The sequence below is a fragment of the Tachyglossus aculeatus genome, chromosome 23 (assembly GCF_015852505.1).
Source record: "Tachyglossus aculeatus isolate mTacAcu1 chromosome 23, mTacAcu1.pri, whole genome shotgun sequence".
NCBI lineage: Eukaryota > Metazoa > Chordata > Mammalia > Monotremata > Tachyglossidae > Tachyglossus > Tachyglossus aculeatus.
This window is the reverse complement of record NC_052088.1, coordinates 1,859,809-1,884,083: the sequence shown is the minus strand read 5'-3', so window position 1 is coordinate 1,884,083 and position 24,275 is coordinate 1,859,809. Positions and strand designations below refer to the sequence as shown.

Sequence of the window (24,275 nt, the reverse complement as noted above, 5' to 3'; positions counted from 1 at the left end):
TCCTGACTTGTCTTTGTTTTTACGTGAATTAGTCGGAAGAGAGCATTTCAACAAACCCAGCCTCTAGACTGGAAGTTCATTATGGACGGGGAATAATTCTGTTGTACTGTACAAGAGCCTAGCACAGTGCTCTGCACATAGTACGCACTCGATAAATACCACTAATGATGATTGATGCTGTTTCTTTTGGAAAACACAACATTTTGCTTCTTGTATAAAAGGCACCTTAATTTGTGCTAAGAAACTGGACTTTTTGCCCCAAACAATGAAACATTTGGACTGAGAGGGGAAAATTTTCTCATTGAAGGAAAAGAATTTGTACAAGTGGCCAGTTTGATGTACACTATCCACTCTGTATGATCACGAGAGAGTTCCAGACTCCAAATCTGTAATACCCGCCAATGCGAGCATATTTTCCCATAACGAAAACTGAAAGCACATTATAAGCAAATGTATTCATTCACTGATTCATTCAACCGAATTTATTGAGCTGTTACTGTGTGCAGAGCACTGTACTAAGCACTTGGGAGAGTACAGTACAACAATAAAAAGACACATTCCCTGCCCAGAAGAAGCTGATGGTCCAGAGGAATGACTCTGTATAAACGAGTAGTGAATATGTATCTTTTCAAAAGAACGCGACGATCTGGTACCTGCAATACTGTGAACACCGTGCTGACATGAATAGCAAAATAGAGCACGCCAATCACTACGCACACGATCAAGTCAGACTGCAACCTTTCACTCTGCGGAATAAACAGAGAGATCAAACCTGTAAACCAACAATTATTTGTTAAGGACGCCATTCTCCTTAAATGTGCTATTATTAGTCGCGAAACGTTAACGAGGATTTTCTCCATTATCTAATCCTCCACTCCTCTGCCCTTGGGAGATTAACAACAAGCCAGTATAATACTTTTGTATTATGTGGGATAAATACTCAGAGCATCATTGCAATTCTAATACCCGCCCTCCAGAAAAGAATATTCCACCTTGATCTTATTTCGTTTCACAACATAAAAGAAGAGGGGGTTGACATTATTTTCCTTCCCACAATACCCTTCCTGCTAAGTGCTTCTCTGAGGTCATCAGTTCCCAACACAAGTTACTACAGATATTTCCCAGGCTTCCGACAGTCAATGTCAGTCTTGAATTTGAATCCCCTGGCCCTCTAATCTACAAGTCCCTTTTAGTGCTATGTACCAGGTACTGTACTGAGCACCTGGGGAGATCCGAGCTAATCAGGTTGGACACAGCCAGGTCCCACATGAGGCTTAATGTCTTATCCTCATTTTAGGGGTGAGGTAACTGAGGCACAAGGGAGTGACATGGCTTGCCCTAGGTCACACAGCAGCGAAGTGAAGTGGTGGAGCTGGAATTAGAACCTAGATCCTTTGACCCCCAATCCGTGCTCTATCCACTAGGCTGCACTGTTTCTCCCTGTGGGTGGGGATCATGTCTACCACCTCTATTGTACTGTACTCTCCCAGGTGCTTAGTACAGTGCTCTGAACATAGTAATATGGAGCTCTGGACATAAGTGCTGAATGAATACCACCGATTGACTGATTGATAGTAAACTTCCAATAAATACCGACTGATTGACTGGTACTCAATAAGCACATACTGTGTGCGAAGCACGTTACCAAGTGTTGGGGGAAGAGTATGATTAAGATAAACAACACTTGGTCTCTGGCCCTCAGGGGTTTACAACCTAAAACAGAAGGGTGGGGAGGGAGGGGACAGCAAGAAAACATGAAATACGTAAAGAAGAAACAACACGAAACAGCACTGAACGTAATGAGAACACTGGGTTCTGTTCAAGGCACGGCTTGTGCAGAGTCCAGTAGTCACTGGAACCAGTGTGGTCTAGTGGACAGAGCCTGGGGCTGGGCTTCGGAAGGACCTGGGTTCTAATTCTGGCTCTACCACTTGTGACTTTAGGCAAGTCATTTCACTTCTCTGAGCCTCAGTTTCCTCAACTGTAAAATGGGGAAACTTAATCTCCTTTCTACTTAGACTGTTAGCCCCATGTGGGACAGGGACTGTGTTTGACCTAATTAACTTGTACCTCCCCCAGCCCTTAGAACAGAGTTTGACCCACAGTAAGTTTTAACAAATACCATTTATAAACAACAACAAAAGAACCATAGCCTCATTGCCTCCTAAAAGTCTGCTGCCTCTTCAATCTCTTCCCACACCAGTTCAGATGAGAAGCAGCCTGGCCTAGTGGACAGAGTACGGGCATGGGAGTCAGAAGGTCATGGGTTCTAATCCCAGCTCCGCCACTTGTCTGCTGTGTGGCCTTGGGTAACAAACTTTCCTTCTCAGGGCCTCAGTTCCCTCGTCGGTAAAATGGGGATGAAGACTGTGATCCGACATGGGACAGGGGCTGTGTTCAACCTGATTAACTTGTGTCTACCCCAGAGCTTAGAGCAGTGCCTGCCACAGAGTAAGAGCTTCACAAATACCAAAATCATTATTATTTTTATTATGATTATGAGGCCGGTTAGGGATGAAGCAGAGGAAAGGCCAGCACCACAAACTCCTGCTGTCTCTTCAGTCTCTTCCCACCCTGTTCAGAGGAGGGGGGTTGGGGATGATGTAGAGAAAAAAAGCCAGGACCATGAAAGGTTACTACTGCCTTTTCAGTCTCCCTTGGTCCTGCTTGGGAAAAGGAGGAAGCGACTCCCCAGAAAAGCCTTAGGGGAGGGTGGGAACCTCCCCTCTCCCTCAGCAGTCCTTCCAGGGAAGGACAGCAAGGTGGGAGAAAGAGCTCTTCAGTCTGGAAAGTCATCGGCTGAGAGGAGCCATGACTGAACTCTCCAAAATCCTGAAGACTGTGAGCAAGGCCAACGTGGAATTGTTTTGCACAGATCCCACCCTACCAGACTGACAGGTTACTTGTGGAAGGCCCTTTTGGTTTCTTTTTTTAATATGGTATTTGGTGAGCACTTCATATGTGACCAGACTAAAAGAATACTTGCAGAAATTTTTCATTTGTTTTATGGTATTTGGTGAATTTTTACTCTGTGCCAGGCACTGTACTAAGCAATGGTGTAATCACAAGCTAATCAAACTGGACACAGTCCATGGTCTCCATGGGAGCCATTCATTCATTCATTCATTCGTATTTATTGAGCGCTTACTGCATGCAGAGCACTGTACTAGGACTTGAAAAGTACAATTCAGGAACAGAGACAATCCCTACCCCAAAACGGGCAATCTTACTCCTCATTTTTCAGATGAGGTAACTGAGGCACAGAGGAAGTGAAGTCACTTGCTCAAGGTCACCCGGTAGACAAGCGGGGGAGTCGGGATTAGAACTCAAGTCCTCTGACTCTCAGGCCTGTGCTCTTTCCCCTACATTACTCTGCATCTCTGAAAAACAAAGTCCACTTTACAGATGATGATCCAATTAAATGACCGCACAGAAACACTCCATGGCAATTATCTTTCTGGACTTAAAAAATAAATCTAGTAATACCGGATAAAATAATATGGTTTCCTCTTTCAAATACATAACACTACATTTGCCAGGTAGGGAAAGAGAAGGAAAAAACGTACGACAGAATTTCGAAGTTTCTCAGGCAAGGGGTCTTTAACTTCAGATAGAGGGTCCTCAGGATTTTTCTCTTCTGCATTGGGAAAAACCTTTGATTGAATCAAAGAGCTGCAATGAAATGAAAAAAAATATGTCACGAAGCATACACTGCTGGAGAAATGTTACTGGTGATAGCACAGAAAGGTTAATGCAAAGGTTATTACAGAATAATGGAAATTAAAAAAAACTGAGCTATCAAAAAATGAGCTAATTAAGTTTCCGCAAAAGGCTCATAATATTAAGAATTATCTGGTTAGGTAATTCAGTTTTTTTTTTCATTTTAAGGGCTTTTAAATGAATCTAAATCTTAACTGTGATAGATGGGAAAATACTCTATTCTGCCATAATGAATGTTTTTATTGAACCTTTGGGCTATATATCTTCATTTAGGGAAGAAAAGAACTTTAACCCAAAACCACAAGCCGGTTTGGTTATGGTTTCAATGGTACTGGAAGAAATAGTTACCTCATCTGCAAAATGGGCATTAATTCGTTCACTCATTCATTCAATCGATTCATTGAGCGCTTACTGTGTGCAAAGCACCGTATTCTTTATTAAGTGCTTGGGAGTGTATAATATAACAATAAACACACACATTCCCTGCCCATAACGAGCTTACAGTCTGTGCTTACCACATAGTAGGCGCTTAACAAATATCATATAAAAAGTCCTCCATTTTAAGGAAACCCTGCATTGTGCTGCTTTCCCATTCACGTACTGCACTTGCACACAAACTATTTTTTTTTAATGGTATGTGCCAGGCACAGTACTGAGCGCTGGTGAAGATCCAAGCTAATCAGGTTGGACTTAGTCCCTGTCCCACATGGGGTTTACAGTCTTAATCCGCATTTTACAGATGAGATAACTAAAGCACAGAGAAGAGAAGTGACTTTACCGACATCACACAGCAGGAAAGTGGCAGAGCTGGGATTAGAACCCAGGTCCTGGCTCTATCCCCTAGGCTATGCTGCTTCAACGTGGAGTTTTGTAAGAATGCAACCCTTGCATAATAGGAGAATGGAGGGTGAATTTGGAGGTTTGTTTTTTTTAAAAAATGGTATTTGCTGAGTATTTACTATGTGCCAGGCACCATGTGTTTAGCCAGATACAGGCTAAACAGGTTGGACACAGTCAGTCCCTTGTCCCATACGAGGCTCACGGTCTTACTCTCCATTTTACAGATGAGGTCACTGAGGCACCGAAGAGTGAAGTAATTTGCCCAAAGTCACATGGCAGACAAGAGGTGGGGCTGCTTAATGGGTCTGGGACTAGAAACCTATTGCCAGTACTGGAACATTCCAGCAATGGCAGCGACAATCTTCATGTGTCGGTTGGACATAACAGTAATAATTACTATTGTTATATTTTCATAGACGCCATAGGCGCCCGGGACTCCGTAGTAATAGTAATAGTAATAATTACTATTGTTATATTTTCATAGACGCCATAGGCGCCATAGACGCCGGGGACTCCGTTCCCGAGAGGCCCGCCCGCCCGCCCGCCATCACACCGCGCGGCCTTGCTGCTCCCGGAAGGCTCCTCTCCTCAGAGCGTGCCGACATTGACGCCCGGGACTCCGTTCCCGAGAGGCCCGCCCGCCATCACACCGCGCGGCCTTGCCGCTGCCGGAAGGATCCTCTCCTCAGAGCGCCGCCATTGACGCCCGAGACTCCGTTCCCGAGAGGCCCGGCCGCCCACCCACCCGCCATTTCAGCGCCCCCACGGACGCCACCCCTGCTTCCACCCCCCCACTTAGGAGGCCTTCCGTAAAGTGCCCCTCATCCCCCCCCCCATTCCCGGTCCCGTCCTGACTGACTCTCCCCCCGCCCCCAGGTAAAAAGCCCTTGTTAGCACCTTGTTAGCACCATGTTAGCACCATGTTACATGTTACATTAACGACAACCTCATTCACACCTACTCAGCCCTCCCATGCTAGTTGACTGTTCGCTCCCCTCCCCAGGTATCTCTGCTCCCTGACCCCCCTTAACTGGCCCACCCTACTCCAGCTCTTAATAGTTTGTATCTGCTCTCTGTGGCATCATTATCTGCCAATTCTATTATTGCCAAAGCATACTGATTGCTTAACTACACCCTGTGATGCCAGCACCTACTTTTATCATTGCTACTGTTTTATTGCTTCTGCATCTCAATTGTTAACCCCCCCCCCCCCGCTGTACTGTCACTCGCCCTGCTGACCCCACCATGAACTTTCAGTTCCCTTGCTCCCAACTGCCATTCCCATTCCTCACCTTCCCCTTCCCCTCTCCCACCCAGCTGTTTTCCTCCCTCTCACCCACCAAGACCACTCCCCCTCACCCCCTACCAAGGATTCCTCTGTACCAGCGCAGGTCCTCCGCTTCTCCCTCCCGGCCCCCTCCCTCCCCTTCTCCCCCCCCCCCGACCCCATCCCAGTTCTCCTTTCCCATCGCCACCCCTCTTCCCACTCTCCCCGCCCAGGCCCCGGCCAACTCATCCCAATCCAAACCCTCTCCACCCCTCGCACCCTTCCCCCTCCCTCCCCACCCTCGACAGCTACTGCCAAGTGTGGCCTCTGGAACCCCCACTCCGTTTTAAGTAAGACCCCTTTCATCCTGGACCTTTTCCTTTCCAGTTCTCTACTCCTCCTCGCCCTAACTGAAACATGGCTGTCGCCGGACGACATAGTCTCTTCTGCTGCTCTCTGCAGTGCAGGCCTTTTCTTCTCCCACTCCCCCAGACTCACCGGAAAAGGAGGAGGTGTCGGTTTCCTTCTCGCCCCCCAATGTCGCTTTCGCACTATCCCTCCTCCCCCTTCCCTTTCCTTCCCTTCCTTTGAAGCCCACATTATTCGCCTCTACCACCCCCTCCAGATTCTTGTAGCCGTCATCTACCGCCCTCCCGGCCCCACTTCCAACTTCTTTAACGACTTTGACCGCTTCCTCACCTTCCTTCTCTCCTTCTCCATGCCCACTCTGATCCTCGGAGACTTCAATATCCACATGGATATCCCTAACGACTCCTCTGCCGCCCGCCTTCTATCTCTCCTTGACGCTGCCAACCTCTTCCTCCACCCCACATCGCCCACTCACCAACTTGGTCATACCCTCGACCTCATCATCTCCTACCGCTGCACTGTGTCCACCCTCACCAACTCTGTAATCCCTCTCTCTGATCATAATCTTCTCACCTGCCTCCTCACTCACATTCCTTTCCCCTGTAAATCCGTATTACTCCCTCACAGAGATCTCCGCTCTCTGGACCCCACCCATCTTTCGGAGCGCCTCACACCCCACCTCGCCGCCCTCTCCTCTCTACCCAGTCTTGATGATCAGATTACTGCTCTCAACTCTACCCTTTCTACTCAGCTAGACTCACTCGCTCCCCTTTCCCTTCGCCGCTCTCGCACCACTAACCCACAGCCCTGGATCACTGCCACTGTCCGCCTCCTTCACTCTTATGCTCGAGCTGCCGAACGCTGCTGGCGAAAGTCTAAACACCATGCCAACCTCGTTCACTTCAAGTTTATCCTTTCCTGCCTTAACTCAGCCCTCTCTTCTGCCAGACAAAACTATTTCTCCTCCCTTATTGACACCCATGCCCATCACCCCCGCCAGCTCTTCCGTACATTCAACTCCCTTCTCAGGCCCCTGGTTCCTCCCCCTCCTCCTTCCCTCACCCCCAACGATCTGGCCTCCTACTTCATTAACAAAATTAAATCCATCAGGTCTGACCTCCCCAAAGTCTCTTCCCCCCTTTCTCCATCCCCCCGGCTCTCAACACTCTCTGCTACTCTCCCATCCTTCCCAGCAGTATCCTCAGAGGAACTCTCCTCCCTCCTCTCAAGTGCTACTCCGGCCACCTGTGCTTCTGACCCCATTCCCTCACATCTTATGAAATCTCTCGCTCCATCCCTTCTCCCCTCCTTAACTTCCATCTTCAACCGCTCACTCTCCACTGGTTCCTTCCCCTCTGCCTTCAAACATGCCCATGTCTCTCCCATCCTAAAAAAACCCTCTCTTGACCCCACCTCACCTTCTAGTTATCGTCCCATATCCCTCCTACCATTCCTTTCCAAACTCCTTGAACGAGTTGTCTACACACGCTGCCTAGAATTCCTCAACAACAACTCTCTCCTCGACCCCCTCCAGTCTGGCTTCCGTCCCCTTCATTCCACGGAAACTGCCCTCTCAAAGGTCACCAATGACCTCCTGCTTGCCAAATCCAATGGCTCATATTCTGTCCTAATCCTCCTCGACCTCTCAGCTGCCTTTGACACTGTGGACCACCCCCTTCTCCTCAACACGCTATCTGACCTTGGCTTCACAGACTCCGTCCTCTCCTGGTTCTCCTCTTATCTCTCCGGTCGTTCTTTCTCAGTCTCTTTTGCAGGCTCCTCCTCCCCCCCCCATCCTCTTACTGTGGGGGTTCCCCAAGGTTCAGTGCTTGGTCCCCTTCTGTTCTCAATCTACACTCACTCCCTTGGTGACCTCATTCGCTCCCACGGCTTCAACTATCATCTCTACGCTGATGACACCCAGATCTACATCTCTGCCCCTGCTCTCTCCCCCCTCCCTCCAGGCTCGCATCTCCTCCTGCCTTCAGGACATCTCCATCTGGATGTCCGCCCGCCACCTAAAGCTCAACATGTCGAAGACTGAGCTCCTTGTCTTCCCTCCCAAACCTTGTCCTCTCCCTGACTTTCCCATCTCTGTTGACGGCACTACCATCCTTCCCGTCTCACAAGCCCGCAACCTTGGTGTCATCCTCGACTCCGCTCTCTCATTCACCCCTCACATCCAAGCCGTCACCAAAACCTGCCGGTCTCAGCTCCGCAACATTGCCAAGATCCGCCCTTTCCTCTCCATCCAAACTGCTACCCTGCTCATTCAAGCTCTCATCCTATCCCGTCTGGACTACTGCACCAGCCTTCTCTCTGATCTCCCATCCTCGTGTCTCTCTCCACTTCAATCCATACTTCATGCTGCTGCCCGGATTATCTTTGTCCAGAAACGCTCTGGGCATATTACTCCCCTCCTCAAAAATCTCCAGTGGCTACCAATCAATCTGCGCATCAGGCAGAAACTCCTCACCCTGGGCTTCAAGGCTCTCCATCACCTCGCCCCCTCCTACCTCACCTCCCTTCTCTCCTTCTACTGCCCAGCCCGCAACCTCCGCTCCTCCACCGCTAATCTCCTCACTGTACCTCGTTCTCGCCTGTCCTGCCGTCGACCCCCGGCCCACGTCATCCCCCGGGCCTGGAATGCCCTCCCTCTGCCCCTCCGCCAAGCTAGCTCTCTTCCTCCCTTCAAGGCCCTGCTGAGAGCTCACCTCCTCCAGGAGGCCTTCCCAGACTGAGCCCCTTCCTTCCTCTCCCCCTCGTCCCCCTCTCCATCCCCCCATCTTACTTCCTTCCCTTCCCCACAGCACCTGTATATATGTATATATGGTTGTACATATTTATTACTCTATTTATTTATTTATTTATTTATTTTACTTGTACATTTCTATCCTATTTATTTTATTTTGTTGGTATGTTTGGTTCTGTTCTCTGTCTCCCCCTTTTAGACTGTGAGCCCACTGTTGGGTACAGACTGTCTCTATGTGTTGCCAATTTGTACTTCCCAAGCGCTTAGTACAGTGCTCTGCACATAGTAAGCGCTCAATAAATACGATTGATTGATTGACTGATTTTCAGTATTTTGTCTGTGCTATGTGCCAAGCATATACCAAGCAATGGGATAGGGACAAGATAATCGGCTCCCAAATGGGGCTCACAGTCTAAGTGGAAGGGAGAACAGGTGTTGAATCCCCATTCTGCAGGTGAGGGAACCGAGGCACAGAAGTTCGGACTTGCCCAAGGTCACAGAGCAGGTAATCAATAATCAGTGATATTCCTGAGTGCTTTCCGTGCACAAAGCCCTGTACTAAACGCTTGGGAGAGTCCAATACAACAGAATTGGTAGACACGTTCTCTGCCCCTATCTATACTGTTTTGGAGGAGTTAGATTCAAACCCAGGTCCCCTGATTCCCAGGCCCAAGCGCTATTTGCTTGTCTACTTGTTTTGTTTTTTTGTCTGTCTCCCCTTTCTAGACTGTGACCCCACTGTTGGGTAGGGATTGTCCCTATCTGTTGCCAAACTGTACTTTCCAAGCGCTCAGTACAGTGCTCTGCACACAGTAAGAACTCAAATACAATAAAATGAATGGATGCTCTTTCCACTAGGTCACACTAGGATCAATCAAATCAATCAGTGGTACTTGCTGAGCACTTATTCTAGGCAGAACACTGTACTAAACTCTTGGGAGAGTCCAATACCACAGAGTTGATAGACATGTTCTACCAACGTGCTAGAGAGGTTTACTACCTATTTCAATCTCCCCAATTTAACAATGGCTCTTACTTACAAAAGAACAGATGGATCGCTGCTTTGTCTGCTGAGGTGGTATGATACGGCTACTAATATGCCACAGAATATGGAGAAGAGCACAGGAATATGTTGACCATCCCAAGAATCCTGATAGGGAAAAAGCATGTTTTCAATGAAGAAAAACAGAATCTGAAATCACAATCAATTACAGCAAAAAGATCAATAGGATCCAAGAAATTGAAAAAAAAACCTCTCTCAAGTGTTTTGTTTTTTAATTCTTTTAAAAGCTATGTTTTCAGCCAACAGATTTTCTGAATTCTTTTAAAAACAGATTTTCTATGCACTACAAAGACAATACACTGAGTAATACATGAGTGTCTGAAGGTAAACACTGTTGGGTAGGGACTGTCTCTATATGTTGCCAACTTGTACTTCCCAAGCGCTTATTACAGTGCTCTGCACACAGTAAGCACTCAATAAATACGATTGATTGATTATATAAGTGTATCTGGTTATTCAAATCCAAGTAAGCATAAATAGATTTCAATCTATACTATTTATCCACAGAGCTATAAATATATCTTTATGTACACTCAAAGTCACAGCATACCGTAATGGTGAATGACCACTGTGCTTTCAAACCAAAGTGGTTTTGGTTTCCAAACCAAACCAATGCGACTCCTTCACTCCTACTCTGATGCTTCAGAATGGAAAAATAGCCTTCATGCAACAAAACTCCATCCAACTGTCGGAATATTTCATTAATGACATTGAGGCTTGATGAGTGGCTACTTTTTTCCCCCTATTTTTAACCCACTGCTTCCCCTCCCCAGATTCTATTTCCCCAGTGATTAATGGATTCCTTGAAGCCTCCCTCCCCACATTATTTCCCTCTTGAAGGAAATACAAAATCCAAAATCCCACAAGACAGCGCGAGATTGACTGGCTCCCCTGCTGCTTTGCGAATCTCTTGGGTATCTGCAGAATGTGGCATGGATTTTAATCTATCGTCAAACTGCTGGGACATTATCAATCAATCACTCACAGGCATTTACTGAGTGCTATGTGCAGAGCACTGTACCAAGTGCTTGTGAGAGTACCAACAGAATTAGCAGACACATTCCCTGCCCATAACGAGTTTTACTCCCAAGGAGGGGGCAGACTGACCTAGATATATAAATGAGTAATTTCTAATATATAAATTAGAAACTGAGACTGGATCAGTTTGGCCTCTAAGGAAATTCCCACTGCTTTTTTTCTGGGAGCTGAGTGATTGGCAATCCAGCACAACATGACCACAGTTTGTCGACAAAACTTAAAAGAGAAAGGGAGGCAAGAGATTAATTTTCTGCCTTGACTCATGGTACTTAAGTGAAGTTTCTTAGGCGGTGGCTTTTCAGGTGACTTTCGAACTAAAATAGGAAGGAAAACTTCTTCATGTTTTTGAGCATTAGGGCAAAATGGGATCCCCAGAGAGATTTCAATGTGGCTCTGTGTTCTTGCAATTTTTCCCCAGAACTGTTATGGAATTAATCCAAGTGTAAAACACCTGCTGCCTTATGAAGATTGACTATACCAGAAATTACTTCACAAATTCTCCCTTTTGTCCCATGTAACAATTTGGTCTCCCACAGATCAGATGCATTTTCAACTGCATTTATTTGTTGTCTGATTAATTGACTTTTTGGGGGTCTGTGATAAAGATTACAGAACTCTTGTCTAGACACAATTTTTTTTTTTAATGCAAACCATACTAGGGAACAAAATGCTCTCACAAAACATTAAATCAGGAAATGTCTGGCCTTTTGTTTCCCTGATTTCCTCACACATACAACCTCCTCCCCAACACTTCCCAAATGTTTTGTGCAAATGCCAAGCTGCATTTGCAAATAAACATTCATTGACAATGGATTTTTTTCTTCACCATCAATGGCTTAACTGTGGGAGCTGTGTTTCAAACTAATTCCTAAGTGACTCGGAATAATTTTCGACACAGAGAGACCGTGGATTGTTGTCAATTGGCTAAATGCGAGGTGCTACAATCCTTACGTGACAAGAAACTTGCAGAGAAGCAGAATGGACACACAGCCTTATTTTTCAATTCACAATGGGTGGCTTAATAAAGATTAAATACAGGACTGCATATGCTCACCCTTAGAGCGCCATAGCACAGGCCATATAATAATACCACTGCCACAATACTGCAGATGAAACTGTAAAGGGCAGCAAGCAGGCTCGTGGTGGCTAGATATTAGGGGGAAAAAAAAGAGAAGTTAATCTTTTATAATCACTTGCAGGTAAAATTCTCTAGAACTGAACAGAAAAATTATACTCATGGTTACCTTTTTTCCATGACTAAATAGGAGCAATTGGATACCGAGTCAAATCCCTTATCAAGTTGGATCTGACATATAAAGAATCCTATTCTCCCAACTCAGCCCCACAGCACTTACGTCCATATCTGTAACTTATTTATTTTTATTAATGTCTGTCCCCCCTCTAGATTGTAAACTCATTTTGAGCAGGGCCTCTTCCACTGATAAGGGCCAAGGAGTGGAGCTTCCATCTTGACTCCCCTTCATTCCCTTTCCAGCTCAAAGGAGCTAAATGGAGCAAGTTGTTATGAGGGGAAAAGCTTCAAGAGGAAAAATCAATCGATCAGTCAATCAATGATATTTATTGAGCGCTTACTATGTGCAGAGCACTGGACCAAGCACTAGGAGAGTACAATACAACAGAATTAGCAGATACGTTCCCTGTCCATAGCAAGTTTACGGTATAGAGGGAAACTGTCACAGAAGGGATCCTTGGAATTCCTCTCACCTCCCAATTCCCTTCAACCCTTTTGCTTCCATCCTTCTAGGCCATCTTTGTTTGTTGGTTTTTTAAAATGGTATTTGTTAAGTGCTTCCCATGTGTCAGGCACTGTGCTAAGAGCAGGAGTGAATACAAGCTAATCAGGTTGGACACAGTCTCTGTTTCACACGGAGTTCGAGCTCTTAATCCCCATTTTACAGATGAGGGAACTGAGGCACAGAGAAGTGAAGTGACTTGCCCAAGATCGCAGCCATGACATTATCCTCCAAGCCCCTACCGCAACTTCCATATACAATCTATTTCTAAATCCTGTTTGTTTTCCTCGACAGCATTTCCTGGATTTGTCTTTCCCTAGCTATACACAAGGTCATGGTTCAGACACTTGTCATATCCTGGCTGGCCCACTGCATCCCTTCTTTTCTTATAATAATAACAATAATAATAATAATTGGGAAGCTACATGGTCTATTAGAAAGAGCATGGGACTGGGAGTCAGAGGACCTGGGTTCTAATCCTGTTTCTGCCACTTGCCTGCTGTGTGACCTTGACACATAGTAAGCCCTTAACAAATACCATTAAAAAAATGATCTCTGTTAAGCACTTATTCTGTGCCAAGTACTGTACTAAGCACTGGGGTAGATACAAGATCATCAAGTCAGATACAAACCCCGTCCCATGTGAAGTTCATAGTCTACTTAGGAAGGAGAACAGGTATTAAATCCCCATTTTACAGATGAGAATATTGAGGCACAGGAGGTGAAGTGACTAGTCCAAGGTCACAAAGCTGGCAACCCAGGTCCCCTGAATTCCAGTCCCACACTCTTTCCACTAGGCCACCCTGCCTCTCCATGTTTCTTTCTTTCCACTGCCCAGATCATTGCTCTTACATGCCATTCTGCACATCTCCCTGCTCCTCTAAACCTCTGATGCTTACCAATTCCTCTCTGCAACAAGCAGAAACTCAAAATGCTACTACTCCCTCTGACCAAAAACGAACTCCATCATTTCTCTCTCTTCAACTCATCCACGCAACACAGTGTAGTGGCTAGAGCACAGATCTGGGAGTCAGAAAGTTCTGGGTTCTAGTTCTGGCTCACAAGTTGTGTGTTGTGTGACCTTCACAGAGCAAGTCACTTCACTTCTCTGTGTTTCAGGTACCTATCTGTAAAATGGGGATCATGACTGTGACCCCCGTTTGGGTTAGGGACTGCGCCCAACCTGATTACTTTGCATCTACCCCAGAGCTTAGAACAGTGCTTGGCACATAGTAAGCACTTAACAAATAACATAGTAATAATAATAATATTAATCTCAACCTAACCCATTCACTGTGCCCTGCCATTAGCTCACTCTCTTCGACACCTTACTTAAGCCCTACAATCAATTAATTTTTTTATTATTTCCATGGTATTTTTTAAGTGTTTACTATGTGCCAGGCTGCGGTATGTTCAAGCTAATTGGGTTGGACACAGTCCATGTCCCACATGGGGCTCACAATCTTAATAGCCCATTTGACAGATGAGGGAACTGAGGTACAGAGAAGTGAAGTGACTTGCCCAAGGTCACCCAGCAGACAAGTGGCTGAGCCAGGATTAGCAGTGGCCTAGTGGATAGAGCACAGGCCTGGAGGTCAGAAGAACCTGGGTTCTAATCCTGGTTCTGACACCTGCCTGCTGTGTGATCTTAGGCAAGTCACTTTACTTCTCTGGGCCTTTGTTCCCTCATCTGTAAAATGGGGATTAATATGGTAAGCCCCATGTGGGACAGGGACTGAGTCCGACCTGATTAACTTGTATCTACCCCAGTGCTTAGTACAGTACCTGGTGCAGAGTAAGTACTTAATAAATGCCACAATTATTATTATTATTGTTAACCCAGATCCCCTGACTCCCAGACCTATGCTCATTTCACTAAGTCACCCTGCTTCCCATTCCTATTATATTCTACTAGTCCCAATCTACAAGAATCAAAACGGTGACTGTGATGGACAGTCTTCCGTGCACAGAATTGGTTTTCCCGTGCTGGCAATTTTGGGAATTCCTTCTGCAGTGCAAGATTCAGCCACTGCGGACTGCTCTGTGGACCTTGACCATGAAGCAGATATCAATGGCCACTTCTACATCTGTTTCCGGTCCACTTCTGTCACTTCAGAGCTACTCAATCCTGTAGTCCCCACTCGAGAGCCCTGAGTGGATGGCAAATACCTTTTGCTTTTATGGTATCTGTTAAGCATTTATTATGCGCCAGGCACTGTATTAAGCGCTGGGGTAGATATAAGCTCATCAGTTTGGACACAGCCCGTCCCATATGGGGCTCACTCTCTTCATCTCCCATTTGCCAGAAGAGGAAACTGAGGTCCAGAGAAGGGAAGAGATTTGACCAGGGTCCCACAGCACAAGTAGAGAAGCTGGGATTAAAACTCAGGTCCCTCTGACTCACAAGCTCACGCTGCTTCTCTAATGTCCTAGCCCCATCCCATTTCTGCCTGTGCTTCTGCACGAGGGGCAAGGGCACCTCAGGAAATGATAATAATCATAATAATTGTGGTATTCGTAAAGGGTTTATTAGGTGCCAAGAGCTGTACTAAGCGCTGGGGTAGACACAAGATAATCAGGTTCCACATGGGGCACCAGTCTAAGCAGGAAGGAGAACAGGCATCGGATCTCCGTTTCACAGATGAGGGACCTGAGGGCCAGAGAAGTCAAGTCCAAGGTCACCCAACAGACAAGTGGTAGTTCCAAGATTAGAACCCAGGTCCTCTGACCCCCCAGGACCGTGCTCTGACCATTAGGCCATGCTGCTTCTCAGAGGGAAGCTCATTGTGGGTGGGGAATGTGCCTGTTCAGTGTTGCACTGTACTTTCCGGAGCAATTAGTACAGTGCTTTGCACACCATAAACGCTCAATAAATATGTTTGAATGAATGATACAGGTTGCCAGGACAACGACCACATGGGTGGCCAACAGATGCTGTCAAAGCCATTGCCTCAAAGACTGCTATTTATAGAGCACTTACTGTGTGCAGAGCCCTGTACTAAGCACTTGGGTGAGTAAAAAACAACTGACTTGGCAGTCATGTTCCCTGCCCACAGTGAGTTTACAGTCTAGAGGGGGACACTGACATTACTATTAATGAATAAATTATGGATATGCACATTAGTGCCGTGGGGCAGGTGGGTGGGGGAGAATGAAGCGATGAAGTCAAGGCGATGCAGAAGGGACAGGGAGAAGAGGAAAGGAGGGCTTAGTCAGGGAAGGCCTCTTGGAGGAGATTTCCCTTCAACAAGGTGGGGAGAACGAACATCTGCCAGTTCGGAAGAGGAAGGGCATGACAGACTAGAGACAGAATGTGGGCAAGAGGTTGGAGGTGAGATCAAGATCTTCCTGGATGCCAGCACCTCGCTCCCTTCCCCCCACCCCCAAAAATCTTTGGATCGTCATGGCAACACTATAATAAAACACCATTTTATCCCTCCTCTAAGAACCATCTCCAGAAGACCAGCGCTTAGAACACTGCTTGACACCCAGTAAGCACTTTACAAGTACCATAATAACAATTATAATTACTGCAGCTCTCATGGATATCAACGATCTTTTATCCCTTATATGAGAACCTTTTCTAGGAGAACTACGTCCCCGCTCATAGTTTCAACTACCCTGAATTAAACAGATCCCTGCTGTTTCCTTTCCAGATGAAAATTAAGATTGTCGATGCAGTTCAAAGGTTGCTCAGCACTCCAAAGTTGGAAACCTTTCTCGGTAAGTAAAAGCGTACTCACCATTGCCGCCAAAGACATGAATATCCACTTGTTCGCAGAGGTACATGACAAATGTGTTCACCTGAGGCAGGAGGCCAATGAAAAACACTATGGGGAAGCACAGTGTAAACACTGCAAGGAAAGAGAATGAAAAATACATGAAATTGAACGGCTAAAAGGAACCAGATGTCACTCCACCTGTCGGCGTTTCTGGAGATGGTAGAGTACACTGGTCACGGGAAGGCCAAGATGGGTCTCCACTTTGTAGGCTACTGAATTCAGGGAAAGAAACCCTGCTGAATACAGCTTGTATGGATCAGGGAGGTGGCTAGGGATGTGTGAGGAGGTAGAAAGGTGGGAAAATCAGCGATACCTCTGAGGAAAGTCACCTCTCCATCCCCCCACCCCAAACAAACCTTGGAAACACAGTGGCCACTGTGAGCCCATTGTTGGGTAGGGATTGTCTCTATCTGTTGCCAAATTGTACTTTCCAAACACTTGGTACAGTGCTCTGCACACAGTAAGCGCTCAATAAATACGACTGAATGAATGAATGAATGATAGAGCCCGGGCCTGGGAGTCAGAGGACCTGGGTTCTAATCCCAGCTCTGCCACTTGTCTGCTGGGTGACTTTGGGCAAGTTCTTTCCCTTCTCTAGGCCTCAGTTCCCTCATCTGGAAAATGGGGATTAAGACTACGAGCTCCATGGGGGACAGGGACTGTCCAACATGATTAGCTTGGACTACCCCTGTGCTTAGTACAATGCTTGGCACATAGTAGGCGCTTAACAAATACCATAAAAAAAATACAGAAACAAGCTGGGATCTTCCACCCAGAATTCTGATACAGTAAATGAGACATGATTTACCATTTGCTAATAGAAGGAAGTTATTTATAGAGTGCTTACTATGTGCAGAGCACTGAACTAAGTGCTTGGGAGAATGATACAACAGATATGGTCCCTGATACGGTCCCTACCCGTAACAAGCTCACAGCCTAGAAGGGGAGACAGATGTTAACAGGAAATTAATATGAAAAGAGAATTAACATGTACCTGACATGTATATAATGTAAGCTCATTATGGGCAGGGAAGCCGTCCACTAAGTCTGTTGTATTATACTCTCCCAAGCACTTAGAACAGTGCTCTGCACCTAATAAATGCTCAAATACCACTGATTGATTTTTTATAATGGCATTTGTTAAGCACTTACTATGAGCTTGTTGTGGGCAGGGAATGTGTCTGTTTATTGTTATACTGTCCTCTCCAAATGCCTAGAGCAGTACTCTGCACACAGCACTCAATAAATACCACTGAATGAATGACTGTATGAATGAATAGGACTGTATTAAGCCCTGGGGTAGCTACAAGATGATGAGGTCAGACACAGTCTCTGTTCCAAAGGAAGCAGCGTGGCGTGGTGGCTAGAGCATGGACCTGGGAGTTAGAAGGACCTGGGTTCTAATCCCCACCCTGCCACTTGTCTGCTGTGTGACCTTGGGCAAGTCACTTCCTTCACTGTGCCTCAGTTTCCTCATCTGTAAAATGGGGATTGAGACTTTGAGCCCCATGTGGGAAGGGGACTGTGTCCAACCTGATTTGCTTGTGTCATCCCTGCACTTAGTACAGTGCTTGGCACCCAGTAAGCACTTAACAAATACCAGAATTATTACAATTATTATTATTCCAAATGGGGCTCACCATCTAAGTAGGAAGGAGAAGGGTTAAATCCCCATTTTACAGATGAGGTCACTGAGGCCCAGAGAAGTTAGGTGATTTGTCCAAGGTCACACAGCAGACAAGTGGCTGAGCTAGAATTGGAACCCAGGTCCTTCTGACTTCCTGGCCCAGTCTCTAGCCACTAGTGGAGAAAGCAGAGGAGCAGCATTAACAAGCTACAGTGGTTCCTTTTGCACCTCTCCACTTTTTTTTTTAACGGTATTTGTTGAGTGCTTACTATGTGCCAGGTACTGTACTAAGCACAGGGGTAGATCCAAGCTAATCAGACTGGATACTGGGATGCACAGGTGAGGACCAGAGAAGTGACTAGCTCAAGATCGCACATTAGACAAGTGGCAGATTAGAACACAGGTCCTTCTGAATCCCAGGCCCGAGCTCTATCTACTAGGCCACACTGCTTCTGCATCTTCCTATCATTCATTTATTCAATCAATCGTGTTTACTGAGCACTTACTATGTGCACAGCACTGTACTAAGTGCTTGGGAGCTGCCTCTTCCACTTCCCCTACTGCTCTGCTCTGCTGTCACTGGTGACACCCCTGTTTCTGTGGATGCCTGACACCCCAAAATACAAGTTTTTTCTAGTTACAGCAGGGACCCTAATTCATAGCTATGACAGAAAATGAACTGCAGTCTCCACTAAGTCTAAACTTCTATGTCAAGGTGGAAAAGATTGAGATTTTTTTTCATGCCATTTGTTTAAGCACTTACTATGTGCCCAGCCCTATACTAAGCTCTGGGGTAGGTACAAGACAATTAGGTTGGCCATGGTCCCTGTCCCAAATGGGGCTCAAATGCTTCATCCCCACTTTACAGAAAAGGAACTGAAGTGACTTGCCCAAGGTCACACAGTGGGCAAGTGGCAGAACCAGGATTAGAACAAAGGTCCTTCTGACTCCCCGGCCTGTGCTCTATCCACTAGGCCGCACTTCTCAGCTTTTACTGGCCACTAAACTCGCTTAAAAGAATTCTGTTTTAGGCACTCTCTAGAAATAGGAATTTCAGGCAGGTATCTATCAAGGTGACCCTTCCACGAGCATTTTTAAGACATTAACTAAACGAAAAATCAAATGAGACAGATTTAAAATTTCCACCAATCAATTAACAGTATTAACTGAATCCCTCTTGTGGGCAGAACACTGTACTACTGAGAGATTAAGGAGGAAAATAGAAGAAGCCCAACCTTTTCCATGGAGAAGTTTTTTTTGTTTTGTTTTTAAGGAAGTTGTTATGTGCCTACTATGTGCCAGGCACTATTTGAAGCACTGGGGTAGACACAGGCTAATCAGGTTGGACACAGTCCCTGCCCCACATGGGGCTCACAATTTTAATCACCATTTTACAGGTAAGGTAACTGAGGCACAGAGAAATTAAGTGTCTTGCCCTAGGTCACACAGCAGACAAGTGGCAAAGTAGTCAGGGCCTTCTGACTTCCAGGCCTGAGCTCTCATCACTAAGTTGGGCTGAATTTGGTGGTGGGGGGGGAGTTTGATGGGGGGAGGTGGTGGGGGGGTATTTATCAAGTGCTTACTACATGCCAGGCATTGTGCTAAATCCCGGGGTAGATACAAGCTAATCAGGTCAAAGTCCACCATAGGTTCACAGTCTTAATCCCCATTTTACAGGTGAGGTAACTGAGGCCCAGAGAAGTGAAGTGACTTGTCCAAGGTCACAGCAACAGACAAGTGGCAGAATGGGGATTAGAACCCAGGTCCTTTGGACTTCCAGGTCTGTGCTTTAACCCCTAAGTCACTCCACTTCTCTGAGTTACTCTTACTTCTAAGAACTCTTCTCCACTAACAAGTACCACAGCAGAAGAACCAACAAGAAAGATTTATGAAACCATTTTTAATAACCCGGCTGGCAGTCCTTTGACTCTTCATTCTTTAACCTATGTATCAGAGTAAAGCGGGACTTACCTATCACCAAATCCCTGGCTGAAATCAGCAGCAAGGGTTTGCTGAAAACCATTCCATAAAACTTGAACTTGGTTGTAGGAAGATTTTGGCTACCATAATCCAAGAGCCAAATGAGACCACAACACAAACAGAAATAAGCTGGTCTACTATAGGCAATGATGCGGTTATGACCCTGAAAAATGAGAATACAGGAGTTTTGTTACAGAAAAACGCTTATGACTCTTTAAACTTTGTTTTACGGCATCTGTTAAGCCCTTACTAAATGTTGCACACCGTACAACCACTGGGGTAGATATAAGATAATCGGGCTGGACTCAGTCCATATCCCTCATGGCGCTCACACTCTTAATCCCCATTTTCCAGATGAGGCAATCGAGGCCCAGAGAAGTGAAGTGACTTGTCCAAGATCACACAGCAGACAAATGGAGGAGTCAGGATTAGAACCCAGGTCCTTCTGACTCCCGGGCCCGGGCTCTATCCCACTAGGCAAGGCTGCTCATTGGGGATTTGTGCAATACTTTTCTTCCTCAAGAGTTTAAAGTCCTTATAGATGCATTCTCATTTATCTTCACTTCATTACTACAATTGAGATTGCTCTTTTCCTCCCTCCTTGCCTTAGCTTTTGATAAATTCCTTGATAATTTGGCAAGACGAGAGAATGGAGAAGGGCATAAATTAGTTTATCTTTCAAGTTGTCTCAGGTTGGGTAAAGAAAGTAGGGGAGGTGGAATGTTTAAATTCTTGGTTACATGTTCTTTTTTGAAGATTGAAGTTATTCCTGTTCTTTCCCGCTACCTTGGGTTACCATGAGATTACAGAAATAATTATTCACATTTTGCAGGTTAAAAATTCCCCTGGTTATGAGACACCATAATATTTAAAATCTGGAACAATGCATGTGCAAACTGCTAAAGCAGGTTAGGATCATTCATTCATTCATCATATTTATTGAGCACTTACTGTATGCAAAGTATACCGTGTACACTTACTGTGTATTATACTTGGAATTGTACAATGTAACAATAAGCAGACACATTCCCTGCCCACAAAAAGTTTACAGGGTCAGTAAGTTTCTTCCTTTCCCGACCTTCCTGCTCGCTTCCCACTTGGCAACTTGCAAGCTGGGGTCTCTGAGCTGGCCCTGTATCTCGGGGACAGGGGATGGGTGTGGAAGAGGCAGTGGTTTTAGGCTGCTTGTCCTTTCTCTGTCTCTCTTTCTCTCTCTGTCTCTCTCCCCTTCTCTCTGCCCTCCCTCTGCCTCTTACCTCCCTGTCTCTCTCTGGTCTGTCTCCGTCTCTCCTTCTGGCCCCCCTCTCTCTCTGGTCTGTCATCCTTTCTCTCTCACCCCCTATGTCTCCGGCCCCCCTCTCTCAGCCCCCCTCTTGCTCTCTTCACGGCTCTCTCTCTCTCTCTCTCTCCTGCCTTCAGTCGAAGCAGAGGAAACTCTCTGTCAGCCATTCCTCTCTCTCTCAGCCCTCCCTCGACTTTCCAACCCATCCATCCCTCGAACCCGTGTCTAGGGATGGAAGTAACCCCGATGGCAACTAGTCAGTGTCTGACTAGCTGGGGGTGTGGGGAGAGGAGAGGGTAGAGGCTTAGAAGAGGATGTCCCTCCCTTCCTCTCACCTTTCCCTTTTGGCTACTGACTTTCTGATTTTGTAGCTGATTCATTCATCCATTCATTCAATCATATTTACTGAGCGCTACCTCTGTGTGGAGCACTGTACCAATCGCTTGGGAGAGTACAATACAACAATGAACTGACACATTCCCTACCCACAATGAGCTTAACAGTCTAGAGAAATTCTGGGCAGGGATTTTTCCAAGGGATTAGTACAGTGCTTTGCTCACAGTAAGCACTCAATAAATACCATTGATTGACTGACTGATAGCTGAATGGTTATGATGATGGCATTTGTTAAGCGCCTACTATGTGCCAGGCACCATACTAAACACTGGGGACGATACACGTAAATCACGTTGGACACAGTCCCTGTCCCATGTGGGGTTCACAATCTTAATTCCCATTTTACAGATGAGGTCACTGAACCCCAGAAAAGAGAAATGACTTGCCCAAGGTCACACAGCAGACAAGTGGCGGAGCCGGGATTAGAACTCAGGTCCTTCTGACTCCCAGGCCTGGGTTCTGTCCACTAAGACATGCTGCTTCTCCAGTGGGGCCCAGAGATAGTATTTTCAGAACTGATGCGACAGGGTCAGCACAGAAGCACACTGCTTAGCACAGTAACATGTCTGCTAATTCTGTCGTATTGTATCTCTGTCGTATGGTATGCTCTGCTCATAGTAAGCGCTCAATAAATGCCATTGATTTATTTATTTGGCCTCCATATACGCTCTGGTTTTTCAGGTAGACCTCAGTGACTTACGTGTCGAGGAGAAGAAGAATCTGGTTGGACACTCTGAAAGTGAAAGAGAGACAGGATGAGTTAGACACAAAATGGACTTAATCAGGTTGGATACAGTCCCTGCCCCACGTGGGGCTCACTGTCTAAGGAGGAGGGAGAACAGGTGTTGAGGTAACTGAGGCACAGCAGGCAAGTGGTGGAGTCGGAATTAGAACCCAGGTCCTCTGGCTTCCAGGCCCACCCTGTATCTCCTAGGCCACACTGCTTCGATTCAGTTTCATACCCATTTCTGGGGAGGGCATAACTCATGGCAAAATACTGCACTTCAGAAAGATTGCCTCTACCATGCAATGTACAACTGTTTTGTTCCTGACTCCAAATAATCAACTAGAGAGGCAGCAGGGCCTAGTGGACAGAGCACGGGCCTGAGAGCCAGAACGATTCCCCGGATTTGCCGCTTGCCTGCCTTGTGACCTAGGGCTAGTCACTTCACTTCTCTGACCCTCAGGGACCTTGTCTGAAAAATGGGGACTAAGACTGTGAGCCCCATGAGGGACAGGGACTGTGTCTGACCTTGCATCTACCCCAGCACTCAGTACAGTGCCTGGCACACAGTAAGTACTTAACAAATACCATAAAAAAAAACTACATTAAAATATGGAGAAGGGGTGAAACGAGCTAATTAGAAATTAGGGATCGTCTGCATCACCCTGACTCGCTCCCTTTATTCATCCCACCTCCCAGCCCCACGGCTCTTATAATGGTCATTAATGTCTGTCTCCCCTCTAGTCTGTAAGCTCGTCGTGGGCAGAAAATGTGTCCATTTACTGTTAATAGTGTTTCTCTCCCAAGCACTTAATACAGTGCTTTGCACACAGTACGGGCTCAAGAAATACAAGTGAATGAATAAATACCTTGAGTAGCGAGTACTGACAACTGGCGATCACTAGGCAGAACTGAAAGACCCAGATATCCCTGAAGAAGCCTTGGATGAGTAGGATCGATCCCAGGAATGCCACCAGGATAGCTAAGATGACAGCTAACACATTTTCAAGGATCTCGCGATTCCTGCAGAAAGAGAAAAAACAGGTGTATATGTAAGCACCAAATCAGGGCAAAGGAAGGCCCTGCACGAAAGTGCCGAATATGCAGTGGGAAGGTATCATTTCAAGGGTGAGTCTGAGAGGCCGAGGATGGTCCTTTCACATTCAAAGAGAGAACGGCTAATAGTATTTATGTCAACACGATGAGTCAGATAGCCAGTACAATTCCCCTTCACTCCTTAAGTGATAAAATACGATTTGACATAAAGGATTAAGGGTCACTGAACTAAAGACTCTCTAGCAAATAATCACAAAATTGTGTCATTTGTTAAGCACTTTTTTTTTGGTATTTGTGAAGTGCTTTGTGTGTGGGCAGACACTGTACTATGCGGTGGGGTAGATAAAAGATAATAAGAGTGGACACAATCGCTGCCTCACATGGGGCTCACAACCTTAATTCCCCTTTTCCAGAGTAGGTAACCGAAGCACAGAGAAGTCAAGTGACTTGCCCAAGGTCGCATAGTGGACAAGTGGCGGAGCTGGGATTAAAATCCCAGTCCTTCTGACTCCCAGGCCTGTGCTCTATCCACTAGGCCACACTGCTTACTATATGCCCAGCACTTTACTAAGCCCTGGGATATATACAAGATAATCAGGTCCTACACATGGGGCTCAGAGTCTAA

At 46.2% G+C, this 24,275-nt stretch overlaps 1 protein-coding gene across 2 annotated transcripts in view; it reads right to left on the bottom strand.

Moving 5' to 3' along the window:
• PCNX1 (pecanex 1) overlaps positions 1 to 24,275 on the bottom strand; it is a 205,640-nt gene that overhangs the window by 51,980 nt on the left and 129,385 nt on the right. For both annotated transcript variants that reach the window (XM_038765983.1, XM_038765984.1), the window contains exons 10-17: positions 23,464 to 23,617; positions 22,571 to 22,603; positions 20,184 to 20,355; positions 16,547 to 16,657; positions 12,104 to 12,195; positions 9,989 to 10,098; positions 3,567 to 3,672; positions 654 to 746 (exon numbers count right to left, since the gene is read on the bottom strand). In XM_038765983.1, coding sequence (XP_038621911.1) covers positions 654 to 746; positions 3,567 to 3,672; positions 9,989 to 10,098; positions 12,104 to 12,195; positions 16,547 to 16,657; positions 20,184 to 20,355; positions 22,571 to 22,603; positions 23,464 to 23,617 — 871 coding nt within the window. The remainder of the gene's footprint in view (positions 1 to 653; positions 747 to 3,566; positions 3,673 to 9,988; positions 10,099 to 12,103; positions 12,196 to 16,546; positions 16,658 to 20,183; positions 20,356 to 22,570; positions 22,604 to 23,463; positions 23,618 to 24,275) is intronic.